We start from the raw sequence: 27,432 nt of genomic DNA, 5'->3' as shown, positions 1-27,432 counted from the left end.
AGGTGACGTACTGAGTGATATTCCAGCGGAGGAGAAAGTTATAATAGGAGGTGATTTCAACGCACATGTGGGCCAAGCCAAGACAGCTTATGAAACAATACATGGGGGATTAGGCTTTGGAACTAGAAATGAAGCTGGAGATGACATGCTAGAATTAGCAACAGCATTGGATATGGCGATTGTTAACACATTCTTTAAAAAGAGAGAAACTCAACTTATTACCTACAAAAGTGGACAACATCAATCCCAAATAGACTACTTCATGATAAGGAAAGAAGACATACGTGAATGCAAGGACTGCAAGGTAATAGTTAGTGAGACAGTAAGCCAACAACATAAGCTGCTTGTTCTGGACATCGAAGTAAAAAGTGAAACTAAACAAAAATATCGGAGAGGACCACAAAAAATCAAGTGGTGGATGCTAAAATATGAGAAGGAAGGTCTATTCAGGGAAAGAATAGTAGAAAAAATATGTTGGAACATAAAAGGAAGCCCTAACAAAATTTGGAGAAAAATGGCCAATATTATTAGAGAGACGGCTATTGAAATACTTGGGAAAACGTCAGGAAAGAAGTTTGAGGATAAAGAGACTTGGTGGTGGTCAAATGAAGTACAAGGAAAAATAAAAGAGAAGGGAAAATTATATAAAAAGTGGCAAGAAACCAGATGGGACATAGATCTTCAAAACTATATGGTCGCCAAAAAGGAAGCGAAAGTAGCAGTAGCAAAAGCTAAAGCAGAAGCGTATTCAAACCTATACGATCAACTTGATACCAGGGAAGGCGAAACAAAGATATATAAAATAGCCAAACAGAGAGCAAAGACAGCAAAAGATTTTAATCAGATTAGATGTATCCGAGATGAAAATAATAAAATACTAGTTCACGAAAAGGATGTCAAAAAGAGATGGAGAAAGTACTTTGACAGCTTATTAAATGAAGAATTTGACTGACAGCCTGTAGAGTCAACGGAGACAGTAGCAGCAATGATCACCAAAATAACCAACGAGGAAGTGGCTCAAGCGCTTCAAAAAATAAAGAAAGGAAAAGCGGTAGGACCAGATGATATTCCTGGGGAAGTATGGAGAGCATTGGGAGAGACAGGAACAAGGTGGTTAGCAGGTCTATTTAATAGAATTATGGTAGTTGGACAAATGCCAGACGAATGGAGAAGCAGTATACTGGTACCTGTTTACAAAAACAAGGGAGATATACAACAATGTACAAACTACAGGGCTACAAAACTGCTTAGCAACACCATGAAAATATGGGAAAGAGTAATTGATAGACAGATACGTGAAGAGACCGAAATATCCGAGAATCAATTTGGCTTTATGCAGGGTAGATCAACAACAGATGCAATTTTCATTATAAGGCAGTTGATGGAAAAATACAGGAGTAAAGAAACAAACGCTCATATGGTATTCATTGATCTTGAGAAAGCATATGATAGAGTTCCTCGAGAGATTCTGTGGTGGACACTCAATAAGAAAGGAGTCCCTGGTGAATATGTAAAGATTGTGAGGGATATGTATGAGGGAGTAACGACTAGTGTCAGGACAGGTGTGGGAGAGACTGATAAATTTCATGTAAAAGTAGGATTGCATCAAGGTTCTGTGCTTAGTCCGTATTTATTCTAATTAGTTTTGGACCAGATAACAGCGAAAATACAGGGTAACATTCCATGGTGCTTAATGTATGCTGATGATGTCGTGTTAGTAGGAAATAGTGAAAGAGACTTAGAACAAAAACTGGAACAGTGGAGACAAGTTCTGGAGGAAAAAGGTTTAAAACTTAGTAGGACAAAAACAGAGTATTTGGAATGTTTATTTAAAGATGGAGCTACTACAAATAAAGTGGTACCTTTGGATGGTGAAATGATTGTAAAAAGCAATAGTTTTAAGTACCTAGGATCGGTATTACAGAATAATGGAGAAATAGATGGAGATGCATGCAGTAGAATTAGGGCTGGATGGATGAAGTGGAAAGAAGCGAGTGGTGTGTTGTGTGACAGAAAAATTCCAATGAAGCTGAAGGGAAAATTCTATAAAACAGCCATAAGACCAGCTATGATGTACGGAACTGAATGTTGGGCAGTGAAAAAGAAAGAGGAACAGCGAATGCATGTGGCGGAAATGAGAATGCTTAGATGGATGAGTGGAGTGACAAAGAAGGATAAAATTAGAAATGAGTATATTAGGGGAAGTCTAGGTGTGGCACCAATTGATGCCAAAATGAGAGAGCATAGGTTAAGATGGTTTGGTCATGTTCAACGTCGAGACGTTAACCACCCAATACGAAGAATAGCTGAAGTGCAAATTCCTGGAAGGAGTAGGACAGGAAGACCAAAGAAGACCTGGGGGGAGACGATAAGGCAGGACATGTTGGTAAAGGGGATTAACATTGATATGGCCCAAGATAGAATTGTGTGGAGAAATGCAATTAGGGAAGCCGACCCCGCATAGGGATAAGGCAAAGAGAATGATGGCCTAGGAGTAATATTCGAAGCAAATGGTAAACAAGACATGGAAATAAACGAGAGAATGAGACGAACAGGAAGCTTATTTAACGCTATGAAAACAACATTTTTGGGGAAAAAAGAGATACCGGAGAAAGTAAAAACGGCAGTCCGTAAAATTAGTAGTTAGGCCAACAATAATGTATAGCAGCGAGACATGGACATTAACGAGGAGACAAAAATCCAGAGTCAATGCTATGGAAATGAGGTTCCTGAGGAAAATAGCACACAGAAAGAGGACAGACAAAATACGAAACGATACAATTAGACAAAACCTAAAACTGGAACCAATCAATGAAAAAATAGTAGAGGGACAACTTAGATGGTTCGGGCACGTGTGTAGAATGTCGAACGAGAGGCTTACAAAACGAGTGATCGAAACGAGAGTGCAGGGGAAAAACAAAAGGGGAAGACCAAGAGTTATGTGGGTAGATGAAATCAGGAAAGAAGTCGAGAAGAAGGGATTGACATTGGAAAGTGCAAGAAACCTAACGCAAGATCGGAAAGCATGGAGACTACAATGCCAAACTTAACTCCACCAGCCTTACCCCTAAAGGTAGAATGGCTTAGGACTAAGTAAGTAAGTAATTGACACAAAAAGAAGAATGTAAGTAATTTATTTATTTCAAAATACATTTTACTGCTGTCAGAAAATAGATAAAAACGTTTATTTCACATATTATAAACGTTGCTTTTCGCTTAAATTCAATGTTCAAACTGCTAAGAGACAAGTGGGTTGCAGCTTTAACATTGAATTTAAGCGAAAACAATATTTTTTTATCAAATAAACATTTCTTTCTGTTTTCTGACAGCACTAAAATGTATTTTGAATTAAATAAATTACGTACATTCTTCTTTTTGTCTCAATTAATTTAATCCAAAATAAATTTTTTTGGGCACCCTATATAAATAATGATGTTAACGTGTATATTACTGAATAGAGAATTAAATATCTTTTCAAATGAGCTATCACATGACCCCCACTCTCATTTAAAAAAATCATCGATTACGTCATCACGCTCAGATGGATGACGAAACTAGTATGATAATATGCCAAAAAGTCATAATTTAAAAATAAAAATCCACCTGTCTCAGGATTTCTCTACAAATTCGCTCATTCTCGGGATAATGAATTTATTCCAACTCAAACGTTCTCACTGTATAGTGTCACAACACTTGCTTATACATTTGACGCACTGTCCGTCAACGTGTTAAACTTATCGATTTCAAGTCTATGAAACCCATATTTCATAAATATTAGTTAGTTCATGTTGTAAGGCCGCTCCCGTATGAAAAAATGTCTGATTCGGTTTCTTTCCGGATTCCTGTTCACAAATGTCCCTATTTAACAAATCCGAAGTGTGCCGGGCAAAATTTTTGGCAGAATTTTGTTCAAAAAATTTTTTTAAACTAATTCAAATTATTACCTTTTTGTTCCGGAAAATATTCTTTTAGGTCTCATGGGTCATTTGTAATAAAAAAGGTCTTTTCATTTTCCCCAAAAGTTGAGAGTTTTAGAGTCTAGTATTTAAAATCTAAAAAATGGGAAAAATGCACTTTTCACTTGAAAACTCATATTAAGTAAATTATTATTTTTGAGGTTGCCAACTGCCTAAATTGAAGTTTAAAAATTTAATTTCAAGATTCTGACGAGTAACAGGAACTTATTTTAATTTAGAGCATTGTTTTTTAATTGTTAATTATGCTTATCCACTCGACTTTTAAGTCATCGTGGCGTGTCCGCGCGTCGTTCTATATATAGTGCGTCTCTGTCGAACTATATGATTGGTGTATACAGGGTTGCGAAAAAGTCTGGCAACACGTTATTTTCTCGGAAATCGCTGAAACGATTTTTATACATTTTGGTGGGTAGGGGTCTTTTAATGCGGCCGATTTTATAGTGGTAATAGCATTGTTGTCAAATCTTCCGTTTTCTGAAAATCTAATGAACTTTCTTATTTCAAATGGAATATCCTGTATATTTTTTATAAGTTTTGGAATCCTTAAGGGATACTGATTATTTTTCATAATATATTATCTATACCTAAATGCCATAATTTCTGAGGTATTGGGGTGTAATGCTAGTTCGCCTCCATGTGGTGCACCCTGGGTAACGCTAAATGAACTAGCAAAAATTTAGCGGCAGACGAACGAAAAACAAAAACAATATCCTGCCAACATCACAGATCACAAACAGAAATCTTATCTATACGTAAACATACGATGGGAACAAATAAAGGTTCTTCTCAGAACCAACTGACTAGAGATCTCGGACCGTGTATCCGAGTCTGTCACCTTAACATCGAGGGCATAAGCCAGGCAAAATGCCAAGTGTTGCAAAAAATCCTACACGATAACGACATTGACCTGGTTGCCATACAAGAGACCCATACTGAAGACAAAGTCCAGCTTGATTTAAGGGGAAAGATACCTGGCTACGATTTACTGGGAGCCACCTATGATAAACATTACGGCGTCGCAACCTACATTCGCTGCAATATAAAAAATGGTTTCCTACTTTCTGCTTCCAATGAAAATAATATACATGAAGTAGTCACCAAGATTGGAGATATTACCGTAGTTAACATATACAAACCTCCAGCCACTACATGGAACCCAGAAGTGCTAAAGACTCATCCACATCCTACTATATACATCGGCGACTTCAACAGCCACCACGAAATGTGGAAGTACACCACGAATGATGAAAATGGGGAGGCACTAGTAGAATGGTCCGAAGAGCAAAACACATATCTAGTTTTTGATGCCAAAGACAGAGGAACATTTAAATCAGCTGCATGGAGAAAAGAATATAACCCAGACCTATGTTTTGTCTCAAAAGATACTAATGACAGACCACTAACAACTGCGAGAAGTGTCCTTGCAGACTTCCCACATACTCAACATCGTCCGGTGCTTATCACCATCGGAATATCAATTCCAATAATTAGATCATATCCTCGACCCAGGTGGAATCTTAGAAAAGCAAACTGGAAGAAGTTCTCTGAACAACTAGACCGGACCTTGAGCTGGGTCCCTCCAACCAGCAAACATTATGAGAGGTTTGTGGGCGCAGTAATAAGCACTGCCAAGAAAACCATCCCTAGGGGGTATCGCAAAGAATATGTGCCTGGATGGACTGAAACATGTGAAGACTTATACACGAAGTTTCTCGAAAGTGGTGACCGAGAAATAGCCGATGAGCTTTTACACAACATCGATATAGCTAGACGCCAAAAATGGATAAAGCCTGTCGAAAACCTTGACTTCAAAAAATCAAGCCGGCAGGCATGGTCCTAGTTGCGGAAAATTGGAGGAGCTAACCAGCTGGAATCCAGAGAGTCTAAAATGTCTCCTAACAAGGTTGCCTCCCATATAGTATCTCTATCCAGAGCTCCACGAGATCGAACACATACTACCAACGTGAAAAGAGACTTAAGGGCATTAAAACAAATGAACAGAACGAACTCCGAATATTCAGCAAAAATACTTATTTCTGAAATCACACATGCGCTGAAAGAAATGAAATCAGGTAAGGCACCTGGCTTTGATGGTATCCATCCAGAGTTCTTGATACACAGTGGTGCATACACGAAACAGTGGCTTGCAATGTTCTTTAATGATATACTTCAGTCAGGTAACATTCCTTTCTCACTTAAGCGAACAAAGATAATTGCAATTCCGAAACCGGGCAAATCAAACGATAAGCCAGAAAACTACCGCCCCATAGCTCTACTCAGCATGGTATATAAACTATTAGAAAAGCTTCTCCTTAACAGAATTAGTCACAGGATACTAGAAAATGTCCCCATTGAACAAGCTGGCTTCCGCCCTCATCGAAGCTGTACGGACCAAGTGCTGTCATTAACAACTTTTATAGAAGCTAGTTTTCAAAAGAAACAAAAGACAGCAACAGTATTTATAGATCTAACAGCAGCATATGATACTGTTTGGAGACAGGGATTAATATATAAACTGGCCCGCATTATCCCCTGCAGAAAGGTAATTAACTTCATTGACAACATGCTGACCAACAGAGCCTTCCAGGTTATAATGGGAAAGGAGACGAGTAGACAGATGAAACTTAACAATGGTCTTCCACAGGGTTCTGTCCTTGCCCCTTTACTTTTCAGCCTCTATATTGCTGACATGCCTGAAACCGAATCTCGGAAGTTTGGATATGCTGACGACTGGACCCTTGCAACAAGCCACCAATCTTTAGAAACTACAGAAATCACTCTCACGAATGACTTATCCATCCTCAGCGAATACCTTAAGAAATGGAGACTACAGCCAAGTACTACAAAAACTGAAGTATCAGCTTTTCATCTAAACAACAAGTTGGCAAACAGAGAATTGCGAGTGTATTTTAATAACAAGCTGTTAAAACACAATAAATACCCGAAATACCTTGGGGTTACTCTAGACAGAACGCTCACATTCAGAGAACACCTGACGAAAACAGCAGCAAAATTGAAAACACGCAACAATATAATACAGAAACTCTGCGGCACTACATGGGGGTCCACAGCATCAACATTAAGATCCTCTGCTCTTGGCCTGATATATCCGGTGGCAGAATACTGTGCTCCAGTGTGGCTAAATAGCAGGCATACCCACCTGGTTGACACCCAACTAAACCGTACTATGCGTATGATAACAGGCACAATTAAGCCCACCCCTACAATGTGACTACCTACCCTTAGTAATATAGCACCACCTAACCTACGCCGCGAACATGCATTGGTTAAAGAATATAACAAAATAATGGACAGTCGCCAGCTTCTAGTCCACAACGACATCCCCGATATTCTTGGAAACCGTCTCCGATCCAGGTTACCCCCTCTACAATCTGCTCAAGCGCTGCAGCAATCCAACTTTGACTTAAATACCCGATGGAGAGAAGATTGGGAAAGTAGGACAGATCCGCATTACTATAGTCTACCGGACATCATAGGGAAACCTGGCGAATTTGAACGTCCCCGTAAGATTTGGGCAGCCCTTAATCGAATTCGAACAAACTGTGGAAGATGCGCCGACTCCCTCCACAGATGGGGTAAACTCCCCTCGCCTTCTTGTGACTGCGGCGCTGCAAGACAGACGATCAGTCACATTGTTCAGGACTGCCCACACATACAGAGCATACACAGGCGACCCTATAGACTTTGTAATGGCAACCGAAGGGTCAATCGAATATATAAAAAAATTGGACATCTGTTTGTGATGCATTGTATAATGCATAAATCTAAATATATTCTGTGATATACTTAAGCCATACGCTAAATAAAAATAAATCTGAGGTATTTACTTTAGGTTCTTTGGATCATTAGGAACAAAAAAGATATTTTGTGTTTTTTCTCTAAAGTTAATCGTTTTCGAGATATAAACAATTTAAAACTGAAAAAAAAAATAAACGAAAATGTCGCTTTTCAAGGTTCAAAAACACAAGTAGAAAAATAATTTTTGAAATTATTATTGAAGTACCTAAATTTAAGATCTTCGATAAGATAGTCGACAATTAATATAGAATGTAAAAAGTAGTCGACATTTAATATAGAATGTAACAATAATGTAACTTAGAGGTATTTACACCTATTCAAGTGGCTAGTTACAATTACTTTTACACTGATGATGGTCAGTTTGACCGAAAACCCATCACTGGAGAAAGGCACTCTGTCAAAACAGCTGTATTGATATTAATTTTTAATAAATTTTGTGAAAATATTAAAAAATATATTTCAATGTTTTATTGTTAGATAAAATGAATTTAAATCCAGTAACGATCGAATCCATCAATTATTGGCATCAGTCAAAAATATAACATCATCAATATTTTCCTGTCATATTTAACTTAGTTTAAGACGGTGGTCCCCAATACCCGCTGTACGCAGCCTACGGCATCTATCGGAGATAACCGACTAAGTCGGTGGTCACTTTAATTCACCTAGTAATTTGAATTTGATTTAGAATTACTCCCTTGTAACTATTTTCGGTTGTAAGATAGTTTTTAACCTTCAAAGTTTGTTAAAAGTGACGAAAATGAATAATTTTACGGCATGACGCTGTACGCGCCCTACAGCGTCTATTAGAGACCACCGGCTAACATAATTTTTTCAATTCAATAACCAAGCGTTTTACTATAACAATAAGGGCGACGCCCCATTAGTCCGTTGCGTTGCAACGTCGTAAGGGAACAACGCAGGGGCGAGGCACCATTAGTGCGTTGCGACGTCGTAACGTAACAACGCATTGTATGCCACACCTGCCTTGCGATGACACACACAACCATCGAAGAACACCCCTATCCATCGATCCGTTGAAACATTGCAACTGATCGACGCGACGCAGTGCAACGCACTGATAGGGCCTCGTCCTTTGTCCATCGATCCGTTGAAACACGGCAACTGATCGACGCGACGCAGCGCAACGCCCTGATAGGGCCTCGTTCCGATGCGTTGTTCCGTTGCGGCGTCGCCACGTAATAGTAGGGCCTCGCTCTTAAGACTATCATATTATTAGTTCTAGTATAAATCTGTTTTTGTAATCGCACCTTGAAAATGGCGAAACACACTCGTACAAAAATTTAAAAATCATGAGCTACACAAGAGCGCCGGTCTGCCATTTTAAATGATTACGCTACTAGAGCAACATAATAGTAATCTACAAGTACCTTAGTTATCAAAAAATTAATTTTATTTAATTAACTTATTTATTAATTAATTTAAATTTTTAAATTGACATTAAAGTTTTTTGGTTCACTTAAGGGACTGGTCTTAGGACGTATGCTATAATATGTATAATAAACTTAATTACTACATACAATATACATAGCGCGTCTTTCAGCACAATAAAACGTAACCCAAAAATTAATAACTTTTTGGGATAGGGGTGAGTCTGGTAGATGGTAGAACAGTCCCCTGAGATATTTCTCATAATTTTCATAAACCGCCGTTTAGCTTTCGTTATTATATTCTGTACTAATTTAATCAGTAGAACTTTTTATGTAGTTTAAAAAAGTATTTTTTGTGTTTATTTCATAGCTGTTTTATCACTCATTCATGTTCAGTCGTTTTTATATTTTTATTAGATATTGAGGTAAAAGTGGAGGTACCTCCATTTTATCTTTGCTTAGCCTACCAAACAAAGTGTTGAGTTTTACCGGAAGATTTTTTATAACACTCAAATGTAGGTACAGTCCGTCTAATTTACTTACAGTTGCACGTCATTATTTACGTTAGAGATCTAGGTTGACATTTTTGCCCAATTACAAAAAATTCTTGAATTCATTTTAAATCAAATACATCACACAATTTTTGCGGAAGTGAATACAGCAAAACAAATTAATATTCAATGTCAATAAATAAAAACTTTAGAAATAGAAAACAAGAATTAAGTTATAATCTTACGTTAAAGTACATAATAAAAACAATAAATATAATGAAACAAATCTTATAGTAAAGAATATAAACAAATATGAAATGTCATCACCGCAACTGTCAAATAAATGTTACCAATTTATGCCAAAATATCACCTTCGTTCGATTATAGTTACAGTGTATTCCGAACAGATGTGCTTCATAAAAACGCTTTATAATCGATTTATACAAATTAAATGAAACATATTATTGTGTATTTCTTTAAGTTAACATTAATAAAAATATTTTAATATTATTTCTACGCGTATATAATAAAATATGCCTAGTGGCTGTAACGCCAGTGTACTCGGCAAAGTGATTCTAAAAAGAACACACCTACCGCCTACATATTTCATGTTGGTATTATGTGACGTCTCGGGCTATGACGCGGATGACGTGAAACGGTAAATAAATTAGATGGAGTATATACATATCATTATAGAAATAATGGTTATTATGGAAGATGACAAGGCAGCAATGTGATTCACATTAAAAGAGACTTGCCTTGTAAAATAGTTCTACTGGAATGGCATGCCTTTTAAAAGACCTGCTAGTATTATATTCTGCCTTTAATTACCTTAAATAAAACTATATTGGTAAATGAACTAACTATAAGTAGAATAATTTATTCATAAGGGCATGTCAGAAAATTATGGGTACTTTTTTTAAGCAAAATTGCTAAAAAATTGTGGACTTATTTATAAAGGAGTGTTCTATAGCTGGGAAACCGACTATTCCGCATGACGAAGAAAAAATCAATTGTGAAATGGCATTATGATCTTGCGTAAATAAACCGTATCTAATACACATTCATTCGTTCAGCAATATGTAGTATACCCTCGCAAAAGAAAGAATTGAATAGTATTTGAAGGTACCCCACATGGAATGCTTTCTCTTTACAACAAATCTGGATACATGAAATATGACACCAACAATATGCACAGTACACCAATAAAAATAAGGTAATATTACTGCTTGATGGTCATTCAAGTCACAAGTCTGCCGATGCTACAGAACACTGTAGAGAAAATGCTGTCCTGTCCTCCACATTGCATGCATGAGATGCAGCCATTGGATGTGGTAGTATTTTTACCTCTAACAACGAATTGTAATGTAGAAGTTATTTTATGTTCTTCATCAATACAGGGTGTTTCTAAATAAGTGCGACAAACTTTAAGGGGTAATCATTTTGCATGAAAAAATATTGACAGATTGTTTTATAAACGTATGTTTGCAAATGTTTCCTTTCCAAGATACAGGATGTTGAATTTTGTCTTACAAACTGACTATTTATTTATTGCTCTTGAGATACGCAAATGAAATTTGGTAGGTTTTAAGAGATAGATATTGCCGATTTTTTGACATACAATTAAGAATTTAATATTCACCATTAGCGCGCATACGGGTAATATGACCGATCATATTACCCGTATGCACGCTAATGGTGAATATGAAATTCTTAATTTTTTGTCAAAATATCGTCCATAACATCTCTTAAAACATGCCAAATTTCATTTGCATATCTCAACTGGTTTTAGAGCAATAAATAAATCGTCAGTTTGTAAGAAAATAATTCAACATCCCGTATCTCGGAAACGAAACATTTACAAATATACGTTTATAAAGCGAACTGCCATTATTTTTTCATGCAGAATTAGCACTTAGAGCTTGTCCCACTTATTTAGAAACACCGTGTATTGATGAAGATCCTGTCTAGTTGTTAAAGTAGGTACCTAACTTTTTTATTATCCAACATAAACGAATAAATCAAAAAACAGAATGTTAATAAAACCTGAGGCTGTAATTGGGTTTTAATTTCAGTATATTATAAATCCTAAAATATTCCACAGTGTGATGCGAACTTTGAGAAAAAAAACACAGTTTGATTCGTACACCCAGTATACAATAAAAATTTACCTGTTTAACAACAATATTATTACAGCGATATTGCTAAAGAATCAGGCTATAACATATTAAAAAATCACTTAAATCGGCCGACAGGTTTAGAAAATACCAGATATCAAAAATGACAAAATTTTTAAGTGGGCCGATTTCTATGCACGTAAGTTTATGTATAACAAACTTGTTATCAAAGGGCTGCTACATTTTTAACAGCGGACTCATTTTGGTTACACTTATTTGGTTTTTAACAGCCGAGTATGGTTAGACAGTCCTCTAACGGGAATGATGAATTAAGTGATTATTTTTCACTCATTTCATCATTACTCGTTAGAGGACAGTCTAACCACACTCCGATGCAAATATTTATTTTAATATTTGCAATTCTTCTTCATTTTGTTATGGTCCAATTCAGTCTACTTGCAAAGCCTCTTTGACAAGGAATAGATTCCGAAACATCAGGTGTCAGAGGATGGCAAGAGACTCGAATTGAATCAAAACGAAACGATTATTTTCTTTATGTCATACCTTACTCGGTTTTAGGGTACAAAATGACCACGTTTCATATAAGTAATCTACGACGAATTATTGGTGTGTTCTCCTAGCGGCGCCGCTTGGTACTGTGTACCTCGGTTAACAGATTACTTGATTCGTGGTCGAAATTATTTTTCACTCATTTCATCATTCCCCGTTAGAGGACAGTCTAACCATACTCCGGTGCAAATATTTTAATATTTGCATTTCTTCTTCGTTTCGTTATGGTCCAGTTCAGTCTACTTGCAAAGCCTCTTTGACAAGGAATAGATTCCGAAACATCAGGTGTCAGAGGATGGCAAGAGACTCGAATTGAATCAAAATGAAACGATTATTTTCTTTTTTAATTCTTTAATAGTAAGTTAATTTGTACGGTGTAAATCCCTGTCTTAGCAGTCCCCTTTTTCTGGGATTCGGTATGTCCTTTCAAAATAAATGCTTTATCCAACTAAGTACGTGAGAATTTGATCAAAAACTTTGTTTCTGTCTTTCAACCTGTATAAAATATTTTCTCTTAAATCCTCTTAGATACGACAGTAACTCAACAAACGTCATTTCTGTTTCCTCCAAGTTTGTTCAGCGTTCTGATTAAGTAGTTCGTATACACTATGTACATTTTGTTATTTGTCTGTCCATCTGAAATCCAAAACTATTTCTCAGAAACAGTACATTCAATGTCAACCAAACTTGGTAAACAGATTAATATGATGGATAAACTAAATCTAAACGACTTACTAAACTTATAATTATTAATCTCCCTGAGGATGGAGGTAGATTTCAACTAATTTAATAATATTGACCTTTGGGAGGTCTTAGCAAAGTAATGCTTTTGACCAGTAAAGAAATCCAAACAAAATTCGAACAATATATAAAAAAGACATGATATAAACATCGTGGCACATTACCTACGAGAAATCTTTGTAGCTTAATAATTTTCCCAAAATCAGATGAGCTTTTCATTTTGCATCATATAGGTTTTAACATGAAGAGCGGTTTATAAGATTATCTACTTTTTTGGAAGCAGTCGGTTATAAACCAGTGGTAAGGCAGCCAATTAGCTTATGGTATATCTTTAATTTCCTCATTATACATATGATGTTTCAAGGTCTCTACACAGTATGCAGCTCAAGTCTGCACGAAGCAGACCCATTGTGGGAAAATGTTTCTTAACGCATGCTTATTAAGAAAGCCTGTATTATGAGCGAGATGAGCTTACATTAGTGGTTCCCAACCTTTTATGTGTGGCGACCCACCTTCTTATGTTTTTTCATATTCGCGACCCATCCTTCGCCCATGAAGTTATATATTTACGGTATTGAGCTACTGTAAGAGCCACGCCGCTACCCACCTGAATCCGCTCGCGACCCACTAGAGGGTTGCGACCCACCGGTTGGGAATCGCTGGCTTACATACATTTTGCTATTGGCTTGATAGGGTACACTTTCTCAGTAAGAGTTATGGCTTTTTCGGATCCAGGGTTTCTGTCGGTCACGAACGGTACTTTTGGCACAATTACTTTGTGACTGATCCTTTTCTTGCATACCCACCAGCTTCTTATTCGTTGTTCTATAGTCCCCGATGAACTCGAATCTATATAAGTATGACATTGCTATGTTTTCCAGTTTGTTGCGTTTTTATTTGCATTCTCACACTATCCTCAAAGTTATCTTAGGACATCCAAGAGACCCATGACCGCTTGACTATTTGTTGCTCAGGTTTTACCAGTTCCGCCGCTCTGGTTTTGTATGGATTCATTAATTTAGGTCCAGAAAATAATTTTGCCTCTTTCCTAATGTTCTGTTGCTGCTGCTCTTCATATAGGTATTTTTAATTGGAGTTTTTATAGGAGTCACTGTTTTCCCTCGATACATTCTATGGCTGAATATTTGCGGCAGATACAGAGTTCGCGCCTGGATTCTGATTGTTTCTGTTAAATTGGACAATGGAGGAGTAATTCCCTACTGATAATCTGGTGAATGGGCGTGTATGCGTATATTTCAGAGCCAGAAATTTATTTGTACATTTTTATGTGTCAGAATTTATTTATCAAATCACATATTTTTGCAATTAGACGAGGGCATTTAGCACTAAAAATACACGAATAAATCGATTTTCAAATAGAGCACCTAGAGACTTTTTGTATTATGTTCAGGATGACACCAGGAAAAAAGTCTGTTATTCAAAAATGGGTGGAAATACATAATTGCAATTTAAAGTGCATAAAATGTAATCAAAAGTGCATAAACGTGTCAAAATAATATAAAATAATATACTAAGGACCGAATTTTATTATTCGGAGGGGTTTTGGGGTCACTGAACACGAATAGGCCATCAGAACTGCCCACCGGATCACCTGGTGTCCAAGATCAATGCAAGGGACGTCATCTTCTGGAATTTCGAGGGCCTTCGGTACTACATTGATGCAAACGGATTACTCATAGTCGCTTGGGGATGCTGGAATGCGAATACGTCATCAGATCCGATCCACGGAGCACCTCGTGCCTATGGAAGTTAATCTTCTGGAGTTTCGAGAGTTTTCGTCATTAAACAGATACATGCAAACGGATTACTCATGGGTTTTTGGGGTTGCTAAATACTAGTGCGCAATCAGAACAGACACCAGAGCACCTGGTGCCTAGGGCACGTCATGTTATGGAGTTTTGAGAGTTTTAGATACTAAATTGATACAAACGGATTAAGCATGGTTTTTTGGTGTCGTTGAATACATATACGCCATCAGATCCGACCAACGGAGCACTTGCCGCCAAGGCACGTTATTTTCTGGAGTTTCGAGAGCTTTCGGTACTAAATGGATGCAAACGGAATACTCATACATACATACTCAACATCCAGGTGATTCGGGGGTCAGTTCTGATTGCGTATTCATGTTAAGTGACTCCAAAAACTCACCAAATAACAAAATTTGTTCCTTAGTATACTGATTTTGACATGTTTATGCAGTTTTTGATGAATTGTATGCAATTTAAAGTGCAATTATGCACTTACATCAATTTTTGAATAGTAGAAATTTTTAATCGAAAATCGATTTATTTTGTGCTAAATGCCCTCGTCTAAATGGCCACATAGATGTGGTCTTTTCTCTAGTTTGGTACATATATGTATATGCGTGAGTTAAAGCTGTATGTACATAGCTTGTGCTATTAAAATTAAATAAATTGTTTTCAATCATAATAGCAACATTAATAATATTGAAAAATATTAAAAATATTACTAAAAGATTCAAGACAAAAGGGAAGGAATTCTACACTATTCAATTCACAACCCCCGTCTGCAGCGTGGTAAAGTTCCAACGGAAAATGGACCTAGTTACTCTATAGAAGTAATACTAATATAAAATAAAATAAAAATGTATACAATTTTTATTCAGTTGCAATGCGAAGACAAAAAATCTTATTTTTCACTTAGAATACGGAGCGCAATCCAGCACTCTGAACCGACGATTTTCGACTCTTATTGGAGTTATCTTCGGATAGGCGTAGGCCTGCTGCTCCATACTTGAAGAGACCAACCATGAAAGCTTATCCCCACATTGCAACTGACGTGTATGGATTAGGTGACTAGCGTCATCTGGCAATTGCAAGGTAAAGTTTTCAATACTAATAACAACATTAATAATATAGAAAAATATGCATGCAGAAAGCAGTACTACTCGCAACGGCCAGATGTGTACGAAAATTTTTGGGAGATACACCTGCATACCAAGTCACCTAGGGCTCGATAACACGGAAAGAGTCCCACCAGAGCTCAATCCTTTTGATACCGTAGGTATCTGGGATGAGTCAATTTTCCCCTTAGAGGGAGTGTGAGCCGTATGGCTAAATCTGGATAATAGAAAAATATTACTAAAAGATTTTTAAATTGAAAACTTATTGATCCATTTCCCTGGTGACACCCCCCAAGGCTTCTACAATATGCAAGCCAGATGGATGCTGCAGTGAAGACAAAAGGGAAGGAATTCTACACTATGCAATTCACAACCCCCGTATGCAGCTTGGTAAAGTTCCAACGGAAAATGGACCTAGTTACTCTATAGGAGTAATACTAATATAAAATAAAAATAAAAATGTATACCATTTTTATTCAGTTGCAATGCGAAGGCAAAACAATCTTATTTTTCCCTTAGAATACGCAACGCAGTCCAGCACTCTGAACCACGTCACTCTCAACCACATACACGTCAGTTGCAATGTGGGGATAAGCTTTCATGGTAGGTCACTTCGAGTATGAATGGAGCAGCAGGCCTACTCCTCTCCGAAGATGACTCCAATAAGAGTCGAAAATCGTCGGTTCAGAGTCCTGGACTGCGCTCCGTATTCTAAGTGAAAAATAAGATTGTTTTGCCTTCGCATTGCAACTGAATAAAAATGGTATACATTTTTATTTTTTAAAATAAATTGATAAAAAATAATGAAGGTGTTTTAGTACAGCTGATGTCTACAAGAAAGTTTTAGTGTCCAATATCAAAACATTTTTGTATATTTCATTGTTTTCATGCAATGTTAATGTTTATTACCCCAGTGAAGTTTTATTTGCATAAAGGTGTTTCATAAAATATTTCTTATTTTAATAAAGATGCATACAGATGTATTCCTGTGTTTATTATGATATTATTTTATTTCACTTATTAATATACTAATTAATTCCGTTCTAGTATTGGCATCCAGGTGCAGATATCTCAGAAACTGGTATTTCTTGCTTACTGGGTAAACCAAACCGTGATTAATTTTTTGGTTATCCTTGTTTTGAGCTGGATATTTCTGGTTATACGTGATATTCCGGGAAATAACCGTGTATGCTCCAAGCAAAAGACATAATAAATGAATTTTGCTTAAACATATAATTGCTTGTACTTTTAGGGAATTGTTTATTCAAATTAATTAATTAATTTCATAATTTTCGCTTCTTCTAATAAAAAAACAGACGTAGTTTTTAGTCTAACTTTAATTTTAAAGTCAATATTCAATAGTGAAGTAGCCTATCCTGCTTTTGATGTAATCCCTTAAATGGAACTGTGCATGATAGGATTGATAGAACAGTTTTAAGTATCCTTAATCCCCATAAACTAGTACTTCTCACATTCAAGCTTAAACTATCCAAACTTTGCCATTATTATGCACAGCAGCGATCAAAATTTACCGATATTAAATCGGATATTTTCACAATAACTGTTAGAAATTGACTAATAGGTATATTACAGTTTATAAATCCAGAAAACTTCTAGTCATATGCTTCTAAATATAATTCTTTAATTTTTTATAATTATCTATAAAATTTATTTTTTTATTTAGCGTATGGCTAGATTACAATTAAGTTTTTGCTTATAAGCAAAGATCCTCTTACATTACAAACAATACATAACAATAATTATTTTTTTCAAACAAAGATTTAGTTGACATTTTATTAGTTAATTGAGTCTTAGGTCGCAACTAAGGAATCGGATGGATTGCCATTGTATGTAGGTTATGATCGGGCATTCCTCCACTAGATGTTTAACCCTTTGTCTTGATACACCGCAATCGCAATTTGGAGGGTGTATTTTGTCCCATCTGAAAAGTGACTCTTGATTGGTGGAATCCCTTTGGCTTGCTTGTAATTCATGGATTATTAGGAGGTGCATTCTTCTCCCAATCTTCTCACCAACGGTCGGTTGTCTTGAAGTTTATTTTAATTAAAATTCTTTTAAAATCTAGAGGGTTGTTTCTTAATTGAAGCTTGTTTATGTTTCTGCTGGTGATATCAACGTGAGAGCACAGAATCGGCGATGATGTTTATATAATATAACATTTATATAATGTAACAGGTAGCCAGCACGTTGGCGTAGCCTTAATTGGGCCTGATATAATACCAAATCCTGGTTTAGTTGCGCGTCAACACGTTTGGTATACCTACAGGCTATTGAGCCACACCGGTGCACAGTACTGTGCAACGGAATACACGCGTCCCAGTGCTTTCGACCTAATTAGAGGCAATCCCTGCGGTACCGCATAACTTTCGCAGAATATTATTTGTTTTCCATAGAGTTTTGCAGTCCTCTCTATAAGATTTTCCTTCGTTCTATGGAGTGTCATACCTAAATTTTGGGTGTTTAGTATGGCTAAGGAGTCTGTCTTCAAAGTCATCATAAAAGACAGAATACCAACGCCGACATATGACAGAGGACAAAAATAGTCAATATCTTAATATTTCTCCGTTGGCTATTTCACGTCTACATTTTCTGTTAATATTTAAAATAAAAAAATATGAAAAAATTTTTTTAAGAAACTCTTTTCTTTACTTACGAGTGACTAGAATTAAAAATAATATAAAAAGAATCAAATAAAAAGCAAAAAATAAAAAAAATTGAAAAAATCTAACACATTCGTCAAAGAAAAGCGTGGCGAGTCTTCATCGAATAAACGGTTTTCGCCCCACGCTTTTCTGTAACGAATGTGTTAGATTTTTTCAATTTTTTTTATTTTTTGCTTTTTATTTGATTTTTTTATAATATTTTTAATTCTAGTCACTCGTAACTAAAGAAAAGCGTTTCTTAAAAATTGTTTTCATATTTTTTTATTTTTTACTTTTTAGTCTTACACTTTTCAAACATTAAAATATATCGTCATGTTTCTTAAAATATGTATAAAACATATCACGTACTAACATGAAAAGTAGTCGGAATCGGCAAAAATTTGAAACTTAATTGTTTATTTATGAAGCATAACGTAAACAATTAACGTAAAAAGTGAAATTATGTATAGTTCATATCATTAGCTACAGCACGTAAAAGTTTTAAGTTTTTACATAGTAAAAAATAAGAGAATTTAAGCATTTTGCATTAAAATCGTTTTTTTTTTATTTAAACAATTAATAAACATCAAAATTTTTTTTTATTGATTATTGGTGTATTGTTCCCGCGAATGCATATATCTGCAAATTTTCATTCATTTGCATTGGAGAAAAGGCACTAAAATTAACGTCTAAAGATTTGACGCAAACTATTGAACTAAATAAAAGCGTTTAATTAATGATTTCTTGAATTCGTTTTGTAATAACAATATACGAGTAACATTTAATAATGTAGATACATACAAAATGGATTTTATCGAGTAATAAAATAATGATTTTAAAAGTAAAGTTGGATTTATAGTTTGACGTAGCGTAGACGTAGACGCAACGTAGACGTAAGAAACGGACTGGAGACGGAAGAAAATATTATGTCAATTTATAGATCGACGTAGCGGAATTTTTGCGCATGAGTAGAAAGAGTTAACAATGACTTAATTCTAATTCAACAACATAGCCTATAAATTATACGAACAGTAAACAAACTTTGTGTTTATTTATTTATACTTATACTATTATTTATTATAATATTTATCTGTTTTGTGTGTTACATGGATTAGGAAATAAACGAAAGTATGCTCTTTGGTGCCGCATGCCGTGGGATTTCCAACTATTTTGTTTCATTTCCTGGTCTTTAAATGTTTATTGGATTTACCTATCGTATAATATATAACCGTATGGATAACCACGAATTAGGCTAATAAACAACTCATATTTATCTGAAATATTGAAATGACTCTATGATATATTTTTATTCTAAATAAACAACTCATATTTATCTGAAATATTGAAATGACTCTATGATATATTTTTATTAAATTAATAACTTAACATCCATTGTATTCAAATAATTAACAAAATTCGAATATGTTGATAAACAACTTTATCTTTACAAAATTGATGAGGGCGTGTCCACTTTGGGTGACAGAACAAAATTCTTAATTTTGATTGGCCAGACGTAAGAAACGCACTGTAAAAGATGAAAGTTGGTCATCTCTTCCGTTATGTTACGTTTCTCTTATGTTCCGTCAGGCGCTTGCGTTCATTTATAAACAGGAGTACACAAAATTCGGTGTTGATCTTTTCCAGTGCGTCTACGTTACGTCTACGTCTACGCTACGTCAAACTATAAATCCGACTTAAGTAGTACATACGGAGTGCAAGGTACGTAAGTGCGAGAAATTCCAATTACTCGTTTGTCATAAGAGATAACAAGCTACCATAAAATAACATTTTATTACAATAATAAAAGACACGATGTTTAATTTATGAGGACGCAGAGAATATCCATTCCGATGACTAACCCTGTATGCAAAAACTAAACATTTTAATATATTAATAATTTTTAACAATAGTAGACTATATTAAAACCATGTGAACATAATTAAAATTTTTTATGTCAAATCAGTATAATTCTAGGTGTGGATATTGCTATGAAATTAATAAAACAATGTAATTATCTTTTAAAGTACCCCATATAACATTAAAACCTTCCATTTTAAGAAGATGAGATCGAGGAGAATCCAAAAACGTAGAAATATACCATTAAAACATTGCATTGTTCCATTAAAACAAAGATACCTTTGTTTCACCCTGTCCATACGAGTGGTTCTGTTAATTCGAAAATAGTTTTAAACTATGCTTCTATGTATGCCCCAACTTTTATTTCAATATTTTTTTTTTTCGTATCTCTTACGACAAACGAGTAATTATTAGACTTTCTCAAACTAATGCCACACCCTGTATCTGCTTGCGCAGCTTTTGCTCTGACTTGACAGCAGATAGTTAAAAAAATAATATAATAATTTTGATTGTTTATGTTTGGTATCAAAAATTTTGGTAAGTTTTGTAAAAAGTCTGTAATCTTTGTGTTATTAAATTATTTTATTTAGACTGTATTTTACATAGCTGAGCCAATAAAAAATTTTGTAACAGAAATATCAAAACTATGAAATATCAAAACTATTTTAAAATAAATTTTGGTTTATTTTAGGTTATCAAATCTCGCGATATTGTAAAAATTTTACAGGTTGTTTTTGTTACATTTGTGGCGAATTTATGCTGAAAACACAACGATATGACATGTATGATGTGTCAAAATAGATTAATGAAGAACAGGGACGCGAAGAAATACCAAGAAATCAACCAAACAATTAAAAAAGAAATACGAAGATCCAAGGAGACATGGATGCAAGAAAAATGTAAATTAACCGAGGAGCTCCAAGTGAAACACGATCATATAAATATTCACCGAAAGATTCGAGAAGCCACTGGTCAATACAAGAGGAGAAACACACACCTCCTCATAAACAAAGACGGGAACCTGGCGACGACAGTTAAGGAGAAGCTGGTGACCTGGAAAATGTACATCGAAGAACTCTTCTGGGACTACCGAGGCAACCTTCCAGAAATAAATTGCATGACGGGGCCGTCAATACTAGAAGGCGAGGTGAAAGCGGCTTTAAAACAGTCTAAGAATTGTAAAGCCAGAAGTCCTGACGAAATACCCGTCGAACTTATTAAGGTGATGAGTGAAGTAAGCACGAAGGAGTTAACTGAACTGTTCAACGCCATATACGATTCAGGTAATATCCCAGAGGAATGGCTATTGTCAACGTTTGTAACAATACCAAAAAAACGATCTGCGAAACGTGCGAAGATTTCCGGACTATCAGCCTTATGAGTCATGTACTTAAGATTTTTCTTAAAATCATACATGCCAGAATTTACAAGAAATGCGAGGAAAATGTCGGTAAAATGCAATTTGGATTCCGCGATTCCATGATTGGTATGCTTTATTGTCAAAAAAATTTTACAATTTGTGGACAAAGCTTATACAAAATAAAAAATACAATAAAAAACAAAAAATAATAAAAACACGTGTTTGTTTTGGGTTTGTAATGGGTACACGTGAGGCACTTTTCACCTTGCAAGTTCTACTTCAGAGATGCCGCGATGTTGGTTGTGATGTCTATGCTTGTTTTATTGACTACGCCAAGGCATTTAACCGTTGCCAGCACCAGAAGATGGTCACCGCCCTACAAAGAGTAGGATTAGATGAGAAGGACATTCGGATCGTCATGAATTTATGCTGGAACCAGCGTGCTCAAGTCAAGGTCGAAGACCAGTTGACCGACCAAGTGAAGATCATGCGAGGAGTAAGGCAGGGCTGTGTGCTCTCGCCGACTCTTTTCAATATATACTCTGAGGAAATTTTTACTGAAGCCCTCACAAACCTAGAGATGGGAATCCGAGTGAACGGTGAATACATCAATAATATCCGCTACGCCGATGACACTGTATTACTAGGAACCAGCCTAAATGAGCTACAAGCCTTACTAGACCGTGTGAGAAATGGAAAAACATACGGACTGAACCTTAATATTAAGAAAACTAAATTCATGGTTGTCAGCCGTGTTAATTTAGATCCCGGGGCACTAATGGCAGATAGCGAAGAGATGCAGAGAGTCGACAGATTCACTTACCTCGGAACTACCCTCAACTCACAATGGGACCACGCTCAAGAGATTAGATCCAGAATTGAAATGGCACGGTCTACATTTATCAAGCTGAGATCCTTGCTGTGCTGCAGTGATCTCAGTTTGGGAACAAAGATGTGGATAGTGAGGTGCTACGTTCTTCCGGTGCTACTGTATGGAGTTGAAGCCTGGACACTGACGCAAGCCACTGAAAAGCGGATTGAAGCCTTCGAGATGTGGATCTACAGGAGGGTACTAAAAATATCTTATGTGGACCATGTCACCAACATTGAGGTCCTACAGCGCATGACGAAAGAAAAAGAAGTGCTTAATTTAGTAAAACAACGTAAGCTTGAGTACCTTGGCCACGTGATGCGGAACGAAGAAAAATATCGAGTTCTTCAACTCGTCATGCAGGGCAAAGTATTTGGCAGGAGAGGACCGGGACGCCGTCGTATCTCGTGGTTGAAATACCTCCGACAATGGTTTGGGATAACCTCCGCGGAGCTGTTTCGCAGAGCAGTCAACAAAACAATGATAGCCTTGACGACCGCCAACATCCGAACCGGATAAGGTACTGAAGAAGAAGAAGATGCCATTTATGTAATAACAGATCTGGTCAAAGAAGCCTATCAGCTTAATTTCCGATTTTTTTTATACCGTTTGGGTTTTTATCTAGTTCATTGATCAGATTGATCATACAAATTGGCTGCCAAAATGATACTGTATAAATTGCTCACGAATGTTTAGAGGTTGGCTTCAAGAAAATCACAAATCTATTCCATTTGTAATACCAATGATTTGGAGTATATCACAAAATAATGAAAATGATTGATACTTTTGCTTGACATCAATATGGGAATTCTAGAGAAAAAATAAAGCTAAAACCATGGATTCTCTAAACTAAAGATATTTAATAAATTTCTTATGAATATAAGAAAATGTTCCAAAATTCATTGAGTATTAAAGATTCGGATGTAGGAATAATTTCCGTTAAGACAATCCAAGATAATGTCCAATACATAATGAGTTATGTACTTTTTTACAATAAACTGTCTAAGTGTAAACTGTGGTAAAATGTCTAACTATACGTTATGATGTATTATACAAAAGAAACAATTTAGACCATATTTCAACTCATAAAATCTTTTAACACTAAAAGAGGTAACTAATTTAATGCCTCACTAGGCAAAGGTAAAGGTATTTACGCTTAGGCTAACCTAACCTAACCTAACTTAGGCATTTTCAGAGAATCTTGAAGAAAATTCAAATCAAAAGAGACTAATTCACATGCCACTCTGGCATCGTAACAACACTAGTAAATTAAAAGAGATGATAAAGCAATTTGTTATGCAAATTAGAATAATTTTCTCATTACCAAGTTAATAATCAAAATTATATAATGATACACCAACTGAAATTCTGTGCTTGAAATTCAAATACATGGTGCACATATGAATAAGAGATTTAAATATTTTAATAATCATGCACAATTTAACAAAAGTCCTACCTATATATTTTTACAATAAGTTCTTTAATCCCATATTTTTCTTCTTATTATCGACAACTGTTTTAATGAATTATTTGTTTAAGTAGTCTAATTAATTTAAGTAATAAATATTTCGATAAATAAATACATTGTTAATTTAGGTGAACATTATAATAACTAACATTTTATATTTTTTTGTATTACCTGATAGAATCGAAGATATAGCGGCGACAAAAATGCATATCACTGTTTCTGCACCCGTATATTCTGAAGTAACCAATCCTATCAAAACGAAGAGTCCGAATGACCAGTGTGTTAAACTCCTACCGAAATCTTCAAAAATACCCATTTAATTATCTGCAAAAAAATTAATACATATTATTACAAAACCGAAACTCTTATGTACCACGTACCACGTCATAATTTTTGGTAATAAACTTGGTATTGATGAACTCTAGTATTATTACCTAAGTGAAAATCAACTTAATAATACTATAAGCTGATAAATAACATAAAATGGTCATTATGGAGGAACACACATAATAAAACAGAAAAAATAGTGTGTAATTTAAGGACATGAATGCCATCCAACAGAGCACGAATAAGAATTAGCAAGCATATAGAAGAGTAATTCACTTTTACTTGCAAGCATATCACTAGCAAGCATATAGGAGAGAGAAAACGCCAGGAAGGAAAGAAGTTTGAGGGTAAAGAGAGACTTAGTGGTGGTCAAATGAAGTACAAGGAAAAATAAAAGAGAAGGGAAAATTATATAAAAAGTGGCAATAACCCAGATCGGACATAGATCTTCAAAACTATATGGTCGCCAAAAAGGAAGCGAAAGTAGCAGTAGCAAAAGCTAAAGCAGAAGCGTATTTAAACCTATACGATTGCCTTGATGAGTCATATGCTTAAAGTTTTTCTAAAAATCATTCATAATAGAATTTTCTGCAAATTTGAAGAAGCTATAAGTGAAACACAAATGGGCTTCAGGAACGGCCTTGGTACGAGGGAAGCGCTCTTTGGTGTGGGCGTACTATTTCAGCGGTATTTGGATATCACTCAGGATATATACGCCTGCTTTATAGACTTTAAGAAGGCCTTCGATAGAGTCCGACACTACCGACTGAGATAACTTCTAATCAAAAAGAACATTGATGAAAAAGATATTAGAATAATATCTAATTTGTATTGGAATCAAACAGCACAAGTCAAGGTCGATGATGAAATGACTGAGGAGATCAAAATATGTAGAGGAGTAAAACAGGGGTGTATTCTGTCTCCTCTTTTGTTTAATTTTTACAGCGAAATCATATTTAAAGAAGCTCTGTCGGAGGTTAGTTGTGGTGTAATGATCAGCGGAAATACAATCAATAATGTGAGATACTCTGACGACACAGTGATATTGGCAGACAATCTTGCAGATCTGCAACGACTGATGGAACGCATTAACCACTACTGCAACAGCTACGGACTTACATTAAACCTCAGAAAAACTAAATGGATGGTAATAACAAAAGATCCACACGCCAGGAATGATTTGGTTGTCAATAACACCGTTATAGAAAGGGTATCCTCCTATAAATACCTTGGAGCTTGCCTGGATCATACAGGCGATCAAACAAAAGAAATAAGAGCAAGAATAGAAATAGCTAGATCAGCATTTAACAAGATAAAAATATTTCTCTGTAGTCGTGACATAAATCTTATTCTGAGAGTGCGTATGCTGCGGTGTTATATCTTCTCCACTTTATTATATGGAGTTGAGTCATGGACCATGAAGATGGGCAGCATTAAAAATATTGAAGCTTTTGAGATGTGGTGTTACCGTAGAATGCTACGTGTATCTTGGGTGTGAAGGATGTGAAGTTGTACTTACTGTTAAAAGAAGAAAGCTTGAATACTTTGGCCATGTTATGAGAGGTGACAAATACTCTCTGCTGAGACATCATAAAGGGTAAAATCAGGGGTAAGAGAATTATTGGTAGGCGCAGAATATCTTGGTTAAGAAATCTGAGGGAATGGTTCGGCTCGGAGGGAAAGAAAGGAAAAGCAGTCGGACCAGATGATATTCCTGGGGAAGTATGGAGAGCATTGGGAGAGACAAGAAAAAGTTGGCTAGCAGGTCTATTTAATAGAATTATGGAAGTTGGACAAATGCCAGACGAATGGAGAAGCAGTATATTAGTACCTGCCTACAAAAACAAGGGAGCTACTTGGTGTGGCTAAAACTACTTAGCCACACCATGAAAATATGGAAAAGAGTAATTGGTAGATGGATACGTGAAGAAACCGAAATATCCGATAATCAATTTGGCTTTATGCAGGGCAGATCAGCATCAGATGCAATTTTCATTGTAAGGCAACTGATGGAAAAATACAGGAACAAAGAGACCAACGCTCATATGGTATTCATTGATCTTGAGAAAGCCTATGATAGAGTTCCTCGGGAGATTCTCTGGTGGGCACTCAAAAAGAAATGAGTCCCTGGCGAATATGTAAAGATTGTGAGAGATATGTATGAGGGAGTAACGACTAGTGTTAGGACAGATGTGGGAGAGACATAAATTTCAGTTGAAAGTAGGATTGCACCAAGGCTCGGTGCTTAGTCCTTATTTATTCTCATTAGTTTTGGACCAGATAACAGCGAAACTACAGGGTAGCATTCCATGGTGCCTAATGTATGCTGATGATGTAGTGTTAGTAGAAAATAGTGAAAGAGACTTAGAACGCAAACTGGAACAGTGGAGACAAGCTCTGGCGGAAAAAGGTTTAAAACTTAGTAGGACAAAAACAGAGTATTTGGATTGTTCATTTAAAGATGGAGTTGTTACTACAAATAAAATGGTATCTTTGGATGGTGAAATGATTGTGAAAAGCAATAGTTTTAAGTACCTAGGATCGGTATTACAGAGTAATGGAGAAATAGATGGAGATGCATGCAGTAGAATTAGGGCTGGATGGATGAAGTGGATAGAAGCGAGTGGTGTGTTGTGTGACAGACAAATTCCAATGAAGCTGAAGGGATAATTCTATAAAACAGCCATAAGGCCGGTTATGATGTACGGAACTGAATGTTGGGCAGTGAAAAATAAAGAGGAACAACGAATGCATGTGGCGGAAATGAGAATGCTTAGATGGATGAGTGGAGTGACAAAGAAGGGTAAAATTAGAAATGAGTATATTAGGGGAAGTCTAGGTGTGGCACCAATTGATACCAAAATGAGAGAGCATAGGTTAAGATGGTTTGGTCATG

General features: G+C 35.9%; 1 protein-coding gene across 1 annotated transcript in view; it reads right to left on the bottom strand.

Annotated features, from left to right (window-relative positions):
* LOC114332084 (probable cationic amino acid transporter) overlaps positions 1-27,432 on the bottom strand; it is a 208,813-nt gene that overhangs the window by 162,358 nt on the left and 19,023 nt on the right. Inside the window, exon 2 of the mRNA XM_050652864.1 lies at positions 24,381-24,533. Coding sequence (XP_050508821.1) covers positions 24,381-24,525 — 145 coding nt within the window. The 5' untranslated portion in view covers positions 24,526-24,533. The remainder of the gene's footprint in view (positions 1-24,380; positions 24,534-27,432) is intronic.

Source organism: Diabrotica virgifera, chromosome 6 (assembly GCF_917563875.1).
Source record: "Diabrotica virgifera virgifera chromosome 6, PGI_DIABVI_V3a".
Lineage (NCBI taxonomy): Eukaryota > Metazoa > Arthropoda > Insecta > Coleoptera > Chrysomelidae > Diabrotica > Diabrotica virgifera.
This window is presented reverse-complemented; position numbering and strand designations above follow the sequence as displayed.